The 18,447-nt window shown below is 50.3% G+C and overlaps 2 protein-coding genes across 2 annotated transcripts; both read left to right on the top strand.

Annotated features, from left to right (window-relative positions):
* LOC311214691 (protocadherin gamma-A9-like) lies at nt 1-9,415 on the top strand (the record flags this gene model as incomplete). Its single annotated transcript, XM_084295417.1, has 4 exons — nt 1-2,433; nt 2,574-2,580; nt 4,919-4,979; nt 8,995-9,415. The coding sequence occupies 4 exons, from the start codon at nt 1-3 to the stop codon at nt 9,413-9,415; spliced, it is 2,922 nt and encodes a 973-aa protein (XP_084151543.1).
* A 144-nt stretch (nt 9,416-9,559) lies between these two features.
* On the top strand, nt 9,560-13,023 carry LOC311214690 (protocadherin gamma-A2-like; the record flags this gene model as incomplete). Its single annotated transcript, XM_084295416.1, has 2 exons — nt 9,560-11,992; nt 12,988-13,023. 2 exons carry the CDS (start codon nt 9,560-9,562, stop codon nt 13,021-13,023), a joined length of 2,469 nt encoding a protein of 822 aa, XP_084151542.1.
* Between the last annotated feature and the right edge of the window lie 5,424 nt (nt 13,024-18,447).

Genomic DNA, 18,447 nt, shown 5'->3' with positions numbered 1-18,447 from the left:
ATGTGCGCGGCGAGAGAAGGGCGCTGGGGCCGGAGGCAGCGAGCGCTGCTGTGCTGCGTGTTGGTGGCGGCGTGGGAGGCGGCGTGGGGACAGCTGCGCTACTCGGTGCCCGAGGAGCTGCCCAAGGGCTCTTTCGTGGGCGACGTGGCCAAGGACCTGGCGCGGCAGCCGGCGGCGCTCCGCGATCGCGGCGCCCGAGTGGTGTCGGCAGATAGGACGCAGTATTTCTCTCTGCATGCGAACAGCGGCCACCTGGTGACGGCGGAGAGGCTAGATAGAGAGCAGCTGTGCGAGGGCGTGCAGCGATGCGTGCTGCGCTGTGAGGTGATCGTGGAGGGCGAGATGAAAGTTTACAGGATCGAAGTGGAAATCACGGACATTAACGACAACGCACCCAGCTTCCGAGAGGCTGAAAAGGAACTGAGAATGAGCGAGACGACGCCTCCCGGGTCACGGTTTTCCCTGGTCGAAGCTCGCGACCCGGATGTGGGAGTGAATTCCCTGCAGAGCTACGAGCTGAGCGGCGACGAGCACTTCTCGCTGATCGTGCAGGCTGGAGCCGACGGCGAGAAGCGTCCCGAGCTGGTGCTGGCCAAGGCGCTGGACCGGGAGGAGGCGGCGTTTCACGAGCTGGTGCTGAGGGCGAGCGACGGCGGCGAGCCGGCACGGACGGGCACGGCGCGCATCCGCGTGTCTGTGCTGGACGCCAACGACAACGCGCCCGTGTTCAGCCAGGCGGTGTACACGGTGCGCGTGCCCGAGGACGTGCCCGTGGGCTCCACGCTCCTCACCCTCACGGCCACCGACGTTGACGACGGAATTTACGGCAAAGTGATATACTCATTTAAGAAAATCACTGACAAAGCGTCGAAGATCTTCCACCTGGATCCCGAGACAGGATCGATCAGGCTGGTAAGGAGCCTGGACTTTGAGGAAGGCGACTCCTACGAAATGGAGTTTGAGGCCAATGACGGCGGCGGCCTTTCCGATAAGACTGTAGTCGCGATCTCGGTGATGGACGTGAACGACAACGCGCCCGAGATTTCGGTGCGGTCGGCGCTGAGCGAGATCTCGGAGGACGCGCCTTCGGGGACGGTGGTGGCCCTGCTGCACGTGCAGGACCGCGACTCGGGCGCCAACGGCGAGGTGCGGTGCAGCATCGAGGAGAGCGTCCCGTTCCGCCTGGAGCGGGCGCTGGATAATTACTACAGCGTGGTGACGGCGCGGGAGCTGGACCGGGAGGAGGTGTCGGAGTACAACGTGACGGTGTGGGCGTCGGACGGCGGGTCGCCGTCGCTGCGCAGCAGCGCGGTGCTGGCGCTGCGCGTGCTGGACGTGAACGACAACGCGCCGGTGTTCGCGGAGGCGCGCTACAGCGCCCGTCTGCCCGAGAACAACGCCGAGGGCGCGCTGGTGCTGACGGTGCGGGCGTGGGACGCGGACTGGGGGCAGAACGCGCGCGTGCGCTACCGGCTGGCGGAGGGGCGCGTGCGGGGCGCGCCGCTGTCGTCCTACGTGTCGGTGCAGGCGGAGACGGGCGCGCTGTACGCGCTGCGCTCGTTCGACTACGAGGAGGTGCGCGAGGTGGGGCTGTGGGTGCGGGCGGAGGACGGCGGCGCGCCGGCGCTGAGCAGCAACGTGTCGGTGCGGCTGCTGATCGTGGACGAGAACGACAACGCGCCGCAGGTGCTGTACCCGCCGATGGCGGCGGCGTCGGGCGCGGGCTGGACGGGCGTGGAGCTGGCGCCGCGCTCGGCGGAGCCCGGCGCGCTGGTGGCCAAGGTGGTGGCGGTGGACGCGGACGCGGGGCAGAACGCGTGGCTGTCCTACGAGCTGGCCAAGGCGACGGAGCCGGGGCTGTTCCGCGTGGGGCTGCACAGCGGCGAGGTGCGCACGGCGCGCTCGCCGCTGGCCCGCGACGCGCCCAGGCACAGCCTGGTGGTGGTGGTGAAGGACCAGGGCCGGCCGGCGCTGTCGGCCACGGCCACGCTGACGGTGGTGCTGGCCGAGAGCGTGGCCGAGCTGCTGTCGGAGCTGGGCAGCGCGGCGGCGCCGGCCGAGCCCGGCGGCAGCCTGACGCGCTGGCTGGTGCTGGCCGTGGCGGCCGTGTCGTGCCTCTTCGTCGCCTTCCTGCTGCTGCTGCTGGCGCTGCGCCTGCGGCGCTGGCGCCGCTCGCAGCTGCTGCCGCCGGCCAGCGGCGCCTTGCGCGGCGTGCCGGCCTCGCACTTCGTGGGCATCGACGGCGTCCGCGCCTTCCTGCACTCCTACTCGCACGAGGTGTCGCTCACCGCCGACTCGCGCAAGAGCCAGCGGCGCTGGGCGGCCGACAGCTGCTGCAACACCCTCCCGGCGCGGCCGGCGCCCGACAAGGCCGCGCCGCTGCTCGGGGAAGACGCTGCCGGCGCCCGCGGCGCACCGCCCGACGCCCTCCCGGTGAGTCAGTCGCTCCGGACACCCCGACGCCCTCCGTCTCGGCGCTTACCTCCCTTCCCGCTCATTGCCTTTCCCTCCCCGTTCTGCTTCCCTTTGCGATATCCCAAAATGATAAGCCCTTATTATCTGTTGACATACAGTTCGAAGGTGAATATTGAGCATGGTGCAACTGAATGCTATGGATGTAGAGGAGTAAAGTTTAGATCGTGGTTCTGAATTTGAAAAGAAGGTGTGATTAGTGGTGATATAGTTTGGGCAGTGGTACGATTTTATTGTGAATGCCAACTTCTGTAGTATATATTAATTTTGATTTTATAATTTTGACAATGCCTGCAGCATTTTTGCACCATTTGATCCTTGTTTTGCTTTCCTGAAAGGCAATGCTAATCCTCTGATGCCAAAATGTTCTGTACAAAAACTGTGTATGTAGAGGTATGATTCCTTAGTATAATACCTTCTAATACCTGTGAAAATTCTCATTATTCTACCCCTATCTGCATTGGGGTGTAGTGTTTCTTCCTAGTTGTAATTCCATTTTCAGGCCTTTATTTGTAGGAAGGTTGTGCTTCCCATATTTCCAATTTTGCGAGGACTTTTACATTTGAAAATGCAAAATTTGTATTGCAGCAAATCCTTCTCTCCCTTGAGAATGTCTTATAAGCCACCTGAATACAAGATGTTGTGTATGAGGGAAACCAATTGCTCATAACACCTGTCATGAGAAAAGGCCCCATAGTAAGTCGTTTACATTTATAGTTTCATTTTCATTTGAGATATGCAGGGCACAGCATGGAAAAACTGAAGAGAGTTGATGAGCTTGTCCTCCTATGATGTCTCTACTGTACAGTCCAGAGGAAGACTTAAGACTTAAGCCATTTCTTGGTGCTCTAGGGAGGTATTTTCCTGAATGCAGAGAAGACCATGTGGTCTTTCCTGTAATTTCTGTACCACACTTTTTCTTTGAATGCTTTTTTTGCTTGTCTGATTTTAACTTTTCCTGGTCTTTTGTCTACCTGGGTAGGCTGAGTTATGAGCATAGCTGTGTTGAGGAATGTGATATGCTTTCATGGGCCCCACTCTGGTGACAAAATAGGTGGAATTTTCCTTTCCATGTAAGAATATCTGGAAGGCAAGATGCATCTTTCCCTTAACCCATTCAGCACTCACTATTTTTGGTAACAGCAAATTCCAATAGTGAATTGAAATAATGCATGAGAATGCCTGCACGGTGTTTTAGTGGATTGGAATGGTCTTGAAACAATATTCAAGGACCTCACGTTTCCTTTAGCTGCTTTTCCTTTCTACTCTGTGTGACTGTTCTCTTGCTGCATGAAGATGGTTTGAGAAGAGAAATGTCTTTATATTCTTCTGTGCTGCTGTTTCAGTGTGTGTGGTGGAATAATGGCCTGGGTAACGTGTCTTTTTAGGCTTTAATTTGTGCTGCATAATATTTGACTAGGTTTAAAAATGTTGCTTGAAGTTTGAGATTGGATTCTTGTCCGGTTTTCTTGTTCCTTTTCTGTGCTTTTCACATTTTTGCTTTGTTTGTTGTCAATGACAAAATGATGGGGAACCCTGAAAAGGCTGGAAGATCTGTTTTGATTCATGGGACTGTGAGAGTGGTTTGCATTCCCAGTGTGACTGTTTAGTGCTGTCGGGACAGTCTTTAATATCCTCATGTTTCCTAAAAAGGTCACTGGATGAAATGTTCTTGCCAGTGGCCACCATATGGGTAGAACTTGGATGTTGTGAGTGGTGCAACTGAATGCTGTGAATGCAGAGCAAAGATGGTGAGAGGTTTTTGTTTGTTTGTTTGTTTTATTGTTTTTGTTGTTTGGTGGTTTGGTTTGTTTGTTTATTTTTGTTTATTTTTTTAACGTGGAAAATAAGTGGTTCAGTATCATTCAAAGGTTTAACGTTATATGTTGCTCCAATTCCTGTAGCATTTATGCACCATTTTATCCTGGTTTCCCTGCTCTGAAAGGCAACTTTAATTCTCTGACAATAAAATGCTTTGCAGAAAAACTGTGTATGTGGTGTGATGATGCCTGCATATTATAGCTTATAATACCTGTGAGAATCCTCATTACTTCACTCCTATTTATTGTAACTTTTTGCCAAAGAGTTTCTTCATAGCTATAATTCCATTATCAGGTCCTTGTTCTCAGGAAGGTTGTGCTTCATATTTTCCTTTTCTGGCTAGGACCTTTACATTTGAAAATGCAGAGTTTGTACTGCAGCAAGTCCTTATCTGCATTGAGAAGGTCCTATCAGCCATCTGGAGACAAATATTTGTGTATATGGGAAATGAAGTAGAAGCTCAATCTGAGTCTGTCTTCATTGATTACAAGACTTAACATGAAAAAGGTCCTGCTGGTCCAATATTTTCTTTTCCTGGTGTTTCTTTCCTGCATGTAGCTTGTGTTGTCAATAGCAGCATAGCTTTGCTGGGGAATGTGTTATGTGTTCATGTGCCTTGCCCTAGTAAGCCAGGAGGTGCGCATTTCAACAAAGTTAGAACTAGTGCAGAAGACTGGAGATATCAGGTTAGTTGTGTGTTCTCCTCCATTTTTTTATTAATTTATTTTTTGTCTGGGTGGTAGATGTAGACATGATGTTAGTAGAGGAGGAATGTCTCTGTGGTGCAGAGGGGCATTCACTTACCAATATATTTACGATGACCCAGTCCCTGTTGGAGAACAGCTCCTCTCTATCCCTTACCTCATTAGAAGGCATTAGAAACTTGCAGAGAACTGTACCTCCCTTATTGGTATACCTTGATGGTGTCATTGTGCACATTACATGGTATTGAGAAATTGTCTGTTCAACTTTTCCTTTGGTGATCTGTGCTTGCAAATTCAAGAGGTGAAAGGAACGCATTGAAGTTATGAAGGTTTGAGGTGACATGTTGGGGGAATGTTGTGTGAGGGGCTGTAGAAGGACTGACACTCCTTTCTCTACTTGTTTTAGTTATTTCATTCCACATACAGCTGTGGTTTATGCACTTTGAAGTCTGTCTGCTGAATAGGTTTTGCTTGAGAAATGTTACTGAGCTTTTTGGGGAACTTTGGGAGAGCCCTCTGGCTCTCTGGAGAGTTCCTTCCCTACTATCTACCTTATATGCTCTACTACTATGAATACTGAAAGATATCCATGTTTATAAACTCGCTGCATACCATTTATTCTCTTCACAATGTTTTTATTAGGTCATGTTAATGTTATGGAAAAAAAAATGTCTTTGGAACTGTCCAAGGTGAAGACTGTGTGCACGTTGTGAAGATGTGGACTGGGCAATTGGTCTTTTGGTGAAGTCCTTCTGCCTGTTATGAATAGGGAAGGCAATCATAACAGTTGGGATACTTTGGGAATTCTTCATGTGTGAAAGTCTTTTGTTGGAAAGAGGAGCCTTTGAACACTGACCTCTTAAGGATGCAGCTGAAAGTGGCTTTTCTAACAGATGTCCTATGACATCAGTCATGGTCATAGAATCCTGGAATCATTTGGAAAAAAATCATTGCAAAACACCTCTTACATCATCTGTCCCAACCTTTAACCTAGCACTGCCAAGTCTCACATTAAGCTATGTAACTAAGAGCTACATGTAAATACTTTTTGAAGACCTCCAAGGATGGTGATTCAACTACTTCCCTGGGCAGCCTGTATGAAAACTTCACAACCCTTTCAGTGATTTTTTTTCCTAATGTCCCATGTAATCCTCCCTTGAAACAATCTGAGGTGTTTTCCTAGTGTTTTATCACATGGTTCTTGGGAGAACAGGCCAACTCCCAGTTTGCTCTAGCCTCCTTTAAGGTAATCATAAAGGAATTTTATATCTGCCCTGAGCCTCCTTTTCCCTAGGCTAGACAACCCCAGCTCCCTTATCCACTCCTATTAAGACCTGTTCTCTTGACACTTCAATGGCTCCATTGCCCTTCTTTGGACCTGCTTCAGCACCTCAGTAACCTTCCTTTAGTGATGGGTCCAAAAGTGAACTCAGCATTTGACATGCAGCCTCACCAGAGATGGGTACAGAGAGACAACCATTTTCCTAGTCCCTCTGGCCAGACTATTTCTGATACAATTCAGGATGCTGTTGGCTTTCTTGGCCCCCAGAACACACTGCTGGCTCGTATTTAGCCAGCTATCAACCAATACTCAGAGATCCCTTTTGGCTAGCCATCTTTTAAGCCAGTCTTCTCCCAGCCTGTAGCACTGCATGGAATTACTCTGACCCAGACAACGGACTTGTCACTTAACCTTGTTGGACCACATGCTGCTGGCCCTGTCTTATTGGTCCAGCCTATCCAGATACATCTGTAGGACCTTCCTACCCTTGAGCAGATCAACATTTGTGCTTAACTTGGTGTCATCTGAAAATGTGCTGAGGGTGCACTGAGTCCCCTTATCCAGGTCATTGACAAATGAATCTGAAGAGAACTGGCTCCAATATTGAGTCTTGGGGGGCACCACTTGAGACCGACATCCATCTCCATTTAACGCCATTCACAGTGACTCTTTGGGCTTGACTAACATGCCAGTTTTCAAGCCAATAAAGTGCCCACCTGTCCAAGCCATGAACAGCCATTTTCTTCAGGAGAATTCTGTGGGAAAGAGTGTTCAAAAGTTTACTGAAGTCAAGGTAGACCAGATCCAAAGCCTTTCCCTCATCTACTTGGCACATCACCTTGTACAGATGGAGATCAGATTCATGAAGGGGAGGACCTGTCTTTCATTAAGCCCTGTTGACTGAACCTGATCACCTGGTTACCCTGTAAGTGCCACATGATGGCACTAAAGCTGTTTTGTTCCACAAGCTTCCCCAGCACTGACAGGCCTGTAGTTTCCCGGATTGTACTTTGGGCCCTTCTTGTAGACGGGCATCACATTTGCTAGCCACCAGACAACTGGGACCTCTCAAGATAGCTGTGACTTCAAATAAATATTGGAAAGTGGCTTGGTGAACACTTCCACCAGCTTCCTCTGTACCCTTGGGTGGACCCTTTCTGGCCCCATAGACTTGCATCTGTCTAAGTAGTTTAGTAAGTTGCTAAAGGCTGACACCAAAAACACATTAGGGAGATCATCTCTTGTCAATGTGTTTTCCCTCCACATCCAGTAAAAGATGGAGCTTGTCTTTGGTCCTCCTTTTCTTGTTTATGGATTTATAAAATCATTTTCGATGTCTTTAAGAGCTGTAGCCACCTTGATCTCCAGTTGGGCTTTGGCCGTTCTAAATTTTCTCCCCACAGAACCTCAAACATATCCTCAGTAAAAGAATGAAATTCAAGGGGTATACTTCCATCTAATGTTGATGCAGATGAAAAAAGAACATCTGTAGAGTGACAGTGAAATCCTTCGTTTGTGTAATTTTCACATTTTTGCCTTGTTTGCTGTGAATGTTTGAACTGGGCTTGAGTGTGGCAGAGACCCCTAAAAAGGTTGGAAGATCTGTCAGAATGGTGGGACTGGGGGAGCAGTTTCCTTCCAGACCTTGAATATTTCCTTCTGTGGAGAGAACTACTTGGATATATTTCTCTTTCAGTAAAGTGTCAGAAAATTATATGCCCTTTTATTTTTTCTCTGATGGATAGTGAGAAGTAGGATGTTGTCCATGATGCAGATAAAGACTGTGACTGCAGAGTACAGTGGCTGAGAAGCAGGCTTAGAGCCTGTAAAATAGTTGGGTCAGTGTGTCTTTGGCTGGGGAATGCTTTGGTTTCATGCCTGATGCCAAGGGCTATGCCATTTCTGTTCTGATCATGGTGTCCCGGTCCTTAGAGGCAATAATGTATCCCTGAAAATAAAGTATATGGCAAAAAGTGCCTATGTAGTAGAGGTGTCTGAGTTGAAAGGGTGCAGACTGAAGTCACCACCATGTATGAAGGAGAAGTCAAAGAAAAGCAGAAGGATGCTGTGGGAACAGGTGTTCCATGAAAGCACTAATGTAGTGCTGTAACTGATCCCAAGTCTTTCTTTGGCTTTTTCTCAGATAAATGTATTGTACATGTTTGATAACTGATGCCAAATTCTGCCCTCTTCTTACACCTCTGTGTACACTGCCATGCTCGTGTCTCATGGTTCTCTGATACACTCAAAGTGAATGCCCTGGGGTTTTCTTCTGTTTTATGTGTAGGTATTTTACCAGAAAACCATTTAAGTGAATGAAAGTTAGAAAAGCATCTTCTGCTGTTGTGATCTCCAAGACTGCATTTATAGTGGGGGAAACTAATAAGAGGTGAGTGCCCAGACTGGCTTGCTAAATAACACGGATGTGGAGTGAGTGCAAAGGCTTGTCAGAGAGCTGAAGACCTGTTTATTTCTTGGTGCTGCACCCTTACAGGGGGAAATGATTTGTATCAGTTGTTGACATTGGAACGACAACAATAATTATAAATGAATGTACAAATTAAAGTGTTGAAAAGAGAAGAAAATATCCATTCAAGGATGAGTGCAAGAATGATCTCTCCAGTTCGTTCAAGTGAATATCGTTCTGCAAGAAGGTGTAATATTTATGAATAATTTAAGGCCTAATTAACACGAGTAATTTTACCTGCTATGCAGTAGAACTAAGATATCAAGAAGAGGACACTACCTTCATTCTGATCGTAACCGCCGTGAAGACCAGAATGCATTCGACCTTCTCCTCGAAGAAGAGAAGGCGTTGCAGAAGCAAACGAAAAGAAACATCTGGGCCGTGTCGCAGGGGAATGTGCCGTGGCGCCGTGTCCGCGGGGACCGAAGGTTTCCGCGGAAGAGGCAGGGCGGCGGCGCTCGCTGTGAGCCGTGCGTGCAGTGCCGGGCGAAGGCTGCGGGCGCCGCTGTTCACCAAGGAGGAGAGGAGAGGAAGGAGCGGAGCGCTGCAGCCAGCCCCGCCCGCTGCGGCCCGGCTCGCCCGGTCGCTCGCTGTGTCGGCGGCCGTGCGGGCTGCGAGCGGCCCCGCGGTACGGAGCCGTGCTGCACCGAGGCGGAAAAGCTGGCGTGAATGGGCGGCGGCGGGGCCGAAGCCGGGCACGGGAAACGAAGCGTGAGTCAGAGCGAGAATCTGATCCGGAACAACAGGGGAAGAGTCGGGGCTGCGGCGGAGAGGTGTCGGCGGGTGTCCGGTGTCGGCGGGGCCGTGTCGGAGATGTGCGCGGCGAGAGAAGGGCTCTGGGGCCGGAGGCAGCGAGCGCTGCTGTGCTGCGTATTGGTGGCGGCGTGGGAGGCGGCGTGGGGGCAGCTGCGCTACTCGGTGCCCGAGGAGCTGCCCAAGGGCTCTTTCGTGGGCGATGTGGCCAAGGACCTGGCGTTGCAGCTGCCGGCGCTCCGTGACCACGGCGCCCGCATCCTGGACCGAGGTAAGACGCGGTATTTCACACTGCATGCGAACAGCGGCCACCTGGTGACGGCGGAGAGGCTAGATAGAGAGCAGCTGTGCGAGGGCGTGCAGCGATGCGTGCTACGCTGTGAGGTGATCGTGGAGGGCGAGATGAAAGTTTACGAGATCGAAGTTGAAATCACGGACATTAACGACAACGCACCCAGTTTCGGAGAATCAGAAAAGGAACTGAGAATGAGCGAGATGACACCTCCCGGGTCGCGCTTCCCTCTGACCGTGGCACACGACCCGGACTTAGGAAGGAATTCTTTGCAGAGCTACGAGCTGAGCGGCGACGAGCACTTCTCGCTGTCCGTGCAGGCGGGAGCCGACGGCGAGAAGCGTCCCGAGCTGGTGCTGGCCAAGGCGCTGGACCGGGAGGAGGCGGCGTTTCACGAGCTGGTGCTGAGGGCGAGCGACGGCGGCGAGCCGGCACGGACGGGCACGGCGCGCATCCGCGTGTCTGTGCTGGACGCCAACGACAACGCGCCCGTGTTCAGCCAGGCGGTGTACGCTGTGCGCGTGCCCGAAGACGTGCCCGTAGGCTCCACCCTGCTCACCCTCACGGCCACCGACGCCGACGAGGGACTGTACAGCGAGATTAAGTATTCGGTCATAAAAGTGACAGCAGCAAAAACAGACAAATTTTTTCTGGATCCCGAGACGGGATCGATCAGGCTGTTGAGGAGCCTGGACTTCGAGGAAGGCGACTCCTACGAAATGGAGGTGCAAGCCCATGACGGTGGTGGCCTTTTTGACACAGCTACAGTCTCGATCTCGGTGACCGACGTGAACGATAACGCGCCCGAGTTGACTGTGTCGTCGGCGCTGAGCGAGATCTCGGAGGACGCGCCTTCGGGGACGGTGGTGGCCCTGCTGCACGTGCAGGACCGCGACTCGGGCGCCAACGGCGAGGTGCGGTGCTCGCTGGTCGGCGACGTGCCTTTCCGTCTGCGGAGCTCGGTGGGCAGCTACTACAGCGTGGTGACGGCGCGGGAGCTGGACCGGGAGGAGGTGTCGGAGTACAACGTGACGGTGTGGGCGTCGGACGGCGGGTCGCCGTCGCTGCGCAGCAGCGCGGTGCTGGCGCTGCGCGTGCTGGACGTGAACGACAACGCGCCGGTGTTCGCGGAGGCGCGCTACAGCGCCCGTCTGCCCGAGAACAACGCCGAGGGCGCGCTGGTGCTGACGGTGCGGGCGTGGGACGCGGACTGGGGGCAGAACGCGCGCGTGCGCTACCGGCTGGCGGAGGGGCGCGTGCGGGGCGCGCCGCTGTCGTCCTACGTGTCGGTGCAGGCGGAGACGGGCGCGCTGTACGCGCTGCGCTCGTTCGACTACGAGGAGGTGCGCGAGGTGGGGCTGTGGGTGCGGGCGGAGGACGGCGGCGCGCCGGCGCTGAGCAGCAACGTGTCGGTGCGGCTGCTGATCGTGGACGAGAACGACAACGCGCCGCAGGTGCTGTACCCGCCGATGGCGGCGGCGTCGGGCGCGGGCTGGACGGGCGTGGAGCTGGCGCCGCGCTCGGCGGAGCCCGGCGCGCTGGTGGCCAAGGTGGTGGCGGTGGACGCGGACGCGGGGCAGAACGCGTGGCTGTCCTACGAGCTGGCCAAGGCGACGGAGCCGGGGCTGTTCCGCGTGGGGCTGCACAGCGGCGAGGTGCGCACGGCGCGCTCGCCGCTGGCCCGCGACGCGCCCAGGCACAGCCTGGTGGTGGTGGTGAAGGACCAGGGCCGGCCGGCGCTGTCGGCCACGGCCACGCTGACGGTGGTGCTGGCCGAGAGCGTGGCCGAGCTGCTGTCGGAGCTGGGCAGCGCGGCGGCGCCGGCCGAGCCCGGCGGCAGCCTGACGCGCTGGCTGGTGCTGGCCGTGGCGGCCGTGTCGTGCCTCTTCGTCGCCTTCCTGCTGCTGCTGCTGGCGCTGCGCCTGCGGCGCTGGCGCCGCTCGCAGCTGCTGCCGCCGGCCAGCGGCGCCTTGCGCGGCGTGCCGGCCTCGCACTTCGTGGGCATCGACGGCGTCCGCGCCTTCCTGCACTCCTACTCGCACGAGGTGTCGCTCACCGCCGACTCGCGCAAGAGCCAGCGGCGCTGGGCGGCCGACAGCTGCTGCAACACCCTCCCGGCGCGGCCGGCGCCCGACAAGGCCGCGCCGCTGCTCGGGGAAGACGCTGCCGGCGCCCGCGGCGCACCGCCCGACGCCCTCCCGGTGAGTCAGTCGCTCCGGACACGCGGACGCCCTCCGTCTCGGCGCTTGCCTCCCTTCTTTCTCCTTGCCTTTCCCTCGGTGTTCTGCTTCCCCTCACGATGTTCCAGAATGATAAGTCCTTATTAGTTGTTGATATACAGTTCGAAGGTGATTAGTGAGCGTGGTGCAACTGAATGCTGTAAATGTAGAGGAGTGAAGTTGGGACGTTGGTTCTGAATTTGAAGAGAATTTGTGATAAGTGGTGATATTGTTTGGGCAGTGGTACGATTTTATTGTGAATGCCAACTTCTCTAGCATATATTAAGTTTGATTTCATAATTTTGACAATGCCTGCAGCATAATTGACCATTTGATCCTGGTTTTGCTTTCCTGAATGGCAACGCTAATCCTCTGATGCCAAAATGTTCTGTACAAAAGCTGTGTATGCAGGGGTTTGATTCCTTAGTATAATACCCTCTAATACCTGTGAGAATCCTCATTAGTCTACCGCTATCTGCATTGGGGTGTAGCGTTTCTTCCTAGTTGTAATTCCATTTTTAAGAATTTGTTTCAATGAAGGTTGTGCTTCATATTTCCCTTTTTTGAGAGGATTTTTACATTTGAAAATGCAAAGTTTGTATTGCAGCAAATCCTTCTCTCCCTTGAGAAGGTCTTATAAGCCATCTGGAGACAAGAGGTAGTGTATAAGGGAATTGCTCACTAGATTTATCATGAGAAAAGGCCCCATAGTAAGTCATTTACATTTATACTTTTGTTTTCATTTGAGATAAGCAGGGCACAGCATGGAAAAACTGATGAGAGTCGATGAGCTTGTCTTGCTATGATGTCCCTACTGTAAAGTCCAGAGGAAGACTTGAGACCTGAGCCATTTCTTGGTGCTCTCGGGAGGTGTTTCCCTGCATGCAGAGAAGACCATGCCATCTTTCCTGTAAATTTCTCTACCACACTTTCTCTTTGAATGCTTTTTTTGCTTGTCTGATTTTATCTTTTCCTAGTCTTTTGTCTACATGGATAGGCTAAGTTACGAGTAACAGCATAGCTGTGTTGAGGAATGTGATATGCTTTTATGGGCCTCGCTCTGGGGAGGGAATAGGTGGAATTTTCCTTTCCATGTTAGAATATCTGGAAGGCAAGATGCATCTTTCAACCCATTCAGCACTCGCTATTCTTGGTAACAGAAAATTCCAATAGTGAATTCTAATAATGAACGAGAATGCCTGCGTGGTGTTTTAGTGAATTGGGATGGTCTTGAAACAATATTCAAGGACCTCATGTTTCACTTAGCTGCTTTTCCTTTCTTTTCTGTGCAACTGTTCTCTTGTTGCATGAAGATGGTTTGAGCATAGAAATGTCTATGTATTCTTCTATGCTGCTGTTTCAGTGTGTGTGGTGGAATAATGGCCTGGGTAACACGTCTTTTTAGGCTTTAGTTTGTGCTGCATAATATTTGACTAGGATTTAAAATGTTGCTTGAAGTTTGAGATCGGATTCTTGTCCTATTTTCTTGTTCCTTTTCTGTGCTTTCCATATTTTTGCTTTGTTTGTTGTCTATGACAAAATGCCAGAGAACCCTGAAAAGACTGGAAAATGTGTTTTGATTTATGGGAGTGTGAGAGCTGTTTCCATTCCCAGTGTGACTGTTTAGTGCTGTCAGGACAGTCTTTAATATCCTCATGTTTCCTTAAAATGTCACTGGATGAAATGCTCTTGCCAGTGGCCTTAATATGGATAGAACTTGGATGTTGTGAGTGGTACAAATGAATGCTGTGAATGCAGAGCAATGATGGTGGGTGGAATTTTGGTTTGTTTGTTTCTGTTTGGTTTTATTATGTTGCTGTTGTTTTTTGCTTGGTTTTTTTTTTTTTGTTTGTTTGTTTTGTTTTGTTTTTTGAATGTGGAAAAGAAGTAGCTCAGCAGTGATATCGTTCAGTCAAAGGTTTGACTTCCTAATTTGTGCCAATTCCTGCAGCATTTATGCACCATTTTATCCTGGTTTTCTTTCCCTGAAAGGTAACTTTAAATATCTGGTAATAAAATGCTTTGCAGAAAAACTGTGCATGTGGTGTTATGATGCCTGCATATTATGGCTTATAATACCTGTGAGAATCCTCATTACTTCACTCCTATTTATTGTAACTTTGTGACAAAGAGTTTCTTCATAGCTATAATTCCATTTGCAGGTCTTTGTTCTCAGGAAGGTTGTGCTTCATATTTTCCTTTTCTGGCTAGGACCTTTACATTTGAAAATGCAGAGTTTGTACTGCAGCAAGTCCTTATCTGCCTTGAGAAGGTCCTATCAGCCATCTGGAGACAAATATTTGTGTATATGGGAAATGAAACAGAAGCTGAAACTGAATCTGTCTTCATTGGTCACGAGACGTGGCATGAGAAAGGTCCCCATAATACGGCCTTTCCATTTCCATTTTCATATTCTTTGACTATGAGCAGGCCACCTCATGAAAATCAGATGACAGCTGATGAACATTTCTTAAAATGAAGTCCAGATGAACTCTCTAGGGCTTATCTTGCAGCTTAAAACCTCAGTGATGTCTTGGTGGTTTAGGGAGGCCTTTTCCAGTGCAGACAGAAGACTGTGGCCCAGGTCCAGTGATTTTCTCTACCACACTTTCTTTTTGAATGCTTCTTTTTACTGCTGGTCCAATATTTTCTTTGTTGCAGAAAGAATCCTCTCTGTCCCTTATCTCTTTAGGAGGCTTTAGATACTTGTAGAGAAATGTAGCTCCCTTCATGGTACACTTTGAAGGTGTGCTTGTACATTGTGCATGAGATTGGGAAAAGGTTTGTTGAACTTTTCCTTTGGTGAGATTTGCTTGCAAATTCTGATGGTGAAAGAAAAGCACTGAAGTTATGAAGGTTTGAGGTAACGTGTTGAGGGAATGTTGTGTGAGGGGCTGTAGAAGGGCTGGTGGTCCTTTCTCTTGTTTTGGTTATTCCATTCCCCACAAAGCTGTGGTTTATGCTCTTTGAAGTCTGTCTGGTCAATAGGTTTTTCCTGAGAAATGTTATTGATATTATTGGGATCTTTCAAAGAGCCTTCTGTAGAATTCCTCCCCTACTGTCTACGTTATGTGGTCTACTACTATGAATACTGAAAAATTTCTAAATATAAAAAATATAAATGTGTATAAAGAAGCTGCGTAAAATTTATTGTCTTCACAATGTTAGGTCATGTTAATGTAGTGGAAAGAAATGTCTTTAGAGCTGTCCATGGTATAGTCTCTGTGCACATTGTGAAGAAGTGGGCTGGGCAATTGGTCTTTTAATGTCCTTCTGCCTTTTAAGAATAGAGAAAGCAATCCTAACAGCTGAGAGCAGTTTGAGAATTCTTTGTGTGTGATGTTCTCTTGGTAGAAAGAGCAACTTTGAACCCTGACCTCTCAAGAATGGAGCTGGAAGTAGCTTTCATAACAGACACGTGCTATGACAACAGCTGTGTTCATAGAATCCTGGAATCATTTAGGTTGGAAAAGAGCTCTTAGATCATCTAGCCCAACATTTACTCTAGCACTGCCAAGTCTACCGTTAAACCACATCACTAAGATCTCCATATACACACCTCTGAAGACCTTCAATGTTGGCAACTCAACTACATCGATGGGCAGCCTTGGTGAATATTTCACAGTCTTTTCAGTGAAACACAATTCCCTAGTATCCAATGTAAACCTCCACTGCAGCAATCTGAGGCCATTTCCTATTGTTTTATCCCATGGTTCCTGGCAAAAGGCTAATTCCCACTTTGCTGTAGCCTCCCTTTAAGGTAATTGTAGAACACGATAAGATCTGCCCTGAGCCTCCTTTTCTCTAGGCTAAACAACCCCAGCTCCATCAGCCGCTCCTAATGAGATCTGTTCTCTAGACCCTTCAACAGCTCCGTTGCCCTGCTTTGACCTGCTTCAGCACCTCGGTAACCTTCCTGTAGTGAGGGGTCCAAAACTGATCACAGTATTTGAGGTGCAGCCTCACGAGAGCCGAGTACAGAGGGACAATCATTTTCATAGTCCTGCTGGCCAGACTATTTCTGATACAAGTCTGGATGCTGCTGGATCTCTCGGCCACACTGCTGGCTCATATTCAGCTGGCTACTGACCAACATTCAGAGGTAGCTTTCAGCCAGACAGTTTTTCAGCCAGTCTTCTTTCCCCAGTCTATAGCACTGCATGGGATTGCTGTGACCCAAACAAAGGACCTGTCACTTATCCTTCTGGCCCCATAGACTTGCATATGTCTAAGTAGTTTATCAGGTTGCTGAACCTTTTCTCGTGGATTATGAGGTCTTCATTCTGCTTCCTGTCCCTATCTACCAGGTAGTCAGGAGATTGGGTACCCAGAGAAAAATAGGTCTTGTTGCTATAGACTGTGACGAAAAACGCATTAGGGAGATCATCTCTTGTCATTGTGTTTCTCCTCCACATCCACTAATGGACGGAGCTTGTCTTTGGTCCTCTTTTTCTTGTTTTTGCATTTAGAAAACCATCTTAGATGTCTTTAAGACTAATAACCAGCTTGAGTTCCAGCTGGGATTTGGCCTTTCAAATTATCACCACACACAGCCTGAAACATCTCCTGAGGAATGGAAGTACATCCCTGGAATTTCATTCTATCTAATGTTGAGGCAGATCAAAAAAAGAAGATCTGTAGAGTGACAGTGAAGTCCTTCATTTATGCAATTTTCACATTTTTGCCTTGTTTACTGTGAACTGGGCCTGAGTGTGGCAGAGACCCTTAAAAGGACTGGCATATGTACTAGAAAAGAACTACTTTGATATATCTCTCTTTCAGTAAAGTGTCAGAGAATTATATGCCATTTTCCTTCTGCTCTCACCAATGGTGAGAAGTGGGATGTTGTCCATGACGCAGATAAAGACTGTGACTGCACAGAAGAAAGGGTGAGAGGCAGGCTTAGAGCCTTGACAATAATTGGATCAGTGTGTCTTTGGCTGGGGAATGCTTTGGTTTCATGCCTGATGCCAAGGGCTATGCCATTTCTGTTCTGATCATGGTGTCCCTCTCTTTAGAGGCAATGATGTTTCCCTGAGAATAAAGTATTTGGCAGAAAGTGCCTATGGAGTAGAGGTGTCTGAGGTGAAAGGGTGCAGACTGGAGTCACCACCATGTATGAAGGTGAAGTCAAAGAAGAGCAGAAGGGTATTGTGGGAGCAGGTGTTCCATGAACGCAATAATCTAGGGCTGTAACTGATGCCAAGTACTGATGTAATAACCATTAGCCATGAATGTGAATGCTGACTGTGTAGAATGAGATCCAGTGATTCAGCATGACAGAATCAGGAAAATATGATAGATGCTTAATACTCGAGATATTTCATGGTCTTCCTTTGGCTTTTTCTCAAATGAATGTATTGGACATGTTTGATAAGGGATGCTGAGTTCTGCCCTCATCTTACTCGTCTGTGTACCCTGGGATGCTCGTGTCCCATAGTTCTCTGATACATTCAAAGTGAATGCCCCGGGGTTTTCTTCTGTTTTAGGGGTAGGCATTTTTCTGGAAAACCGTTAAAGTGAATGAAAGTTAGAAAAGCATCTTTTGCTCTTGTGATTTCCTGGACTGTATTTATAGGGGGGAAACTGATCAGAGGCGAGTGCCCAGACTGCTTTGCTAAATAACAGGGATGTGGAGAGTACCCAGTCTTCTCAGAGCTGATGGGACCTGTTGGTTCCTTGATGCTGCACATGTACAGGGAGAACTGTTTTATATCAGTTGTTGACATTGGAACGACGGCACAAATTATCAACAAATGTAAGATTCAAATGAATATAAATTGTTGGAAAGACAAGAAAATACTCATTCAAGAAGGACTGCAGAAACGGTCTCTGCAATTCCTTGAAGTGACTGTCCTGCACACATGGTGTAAAAGCAATAATTACTCCGAGGTCAAATTAAAACGTATAATTTTACCTGCCATGCGGTAGAACTAAGACATCAAGCAGAGGACACTACCTTCATTGTGATCATGACCACGCTGAAGACCAGAATGAATTCGATCTTCTACTCGAAGAAGAGAAGTCGCCGTGTCCGCGGGGACCGAAGGTTTCCGCGGAAGAGGCCGGGCGGCGGCGCTCGCTGTGAGCCGTGCGTGCAGTGCCGGGCGGAGGCTGCGGGCGCCGCTGTTCACCACGGAGGAAAGGAGAGGAAGGAGCGGAGCGCTGCAGCCAGCCCCGCCCGCTGCGGCCCAGCTCGTTCGCTCTCTGTATCGGCGGCCGTGCGGGATGCGAGCGGCATCGCAGATCGGAGCCGAGCTACATAGAGGTCCAGCGAGGCGGAGGGGCTGGCGATAGCGGACGGCGGCGGGGCCGGTACCGGAAAAGGGAAAGGGAGCAGGAGCGGGAGAAGGAGTCTGATCCGGAACCAGAGGCGAAGAGTCGAGCGGCGGGAGCTGTCCGCGGGCGTCCGGTGGTGGTGGGGCGCCGTATCGGAG

Source organism: Netta rufina (assembly GCF_964035555.1).
Source record: "Netta rufina genome assembly, chromosome: 14".
NCBI lineage: Eukaryota > Metazoa > Chordata > Aves > Anseriformes > Anatidae > Netta > Netta rufina.
This window is presented reverse-complemented; position numbering and strand designations above follow the sequence as displayed.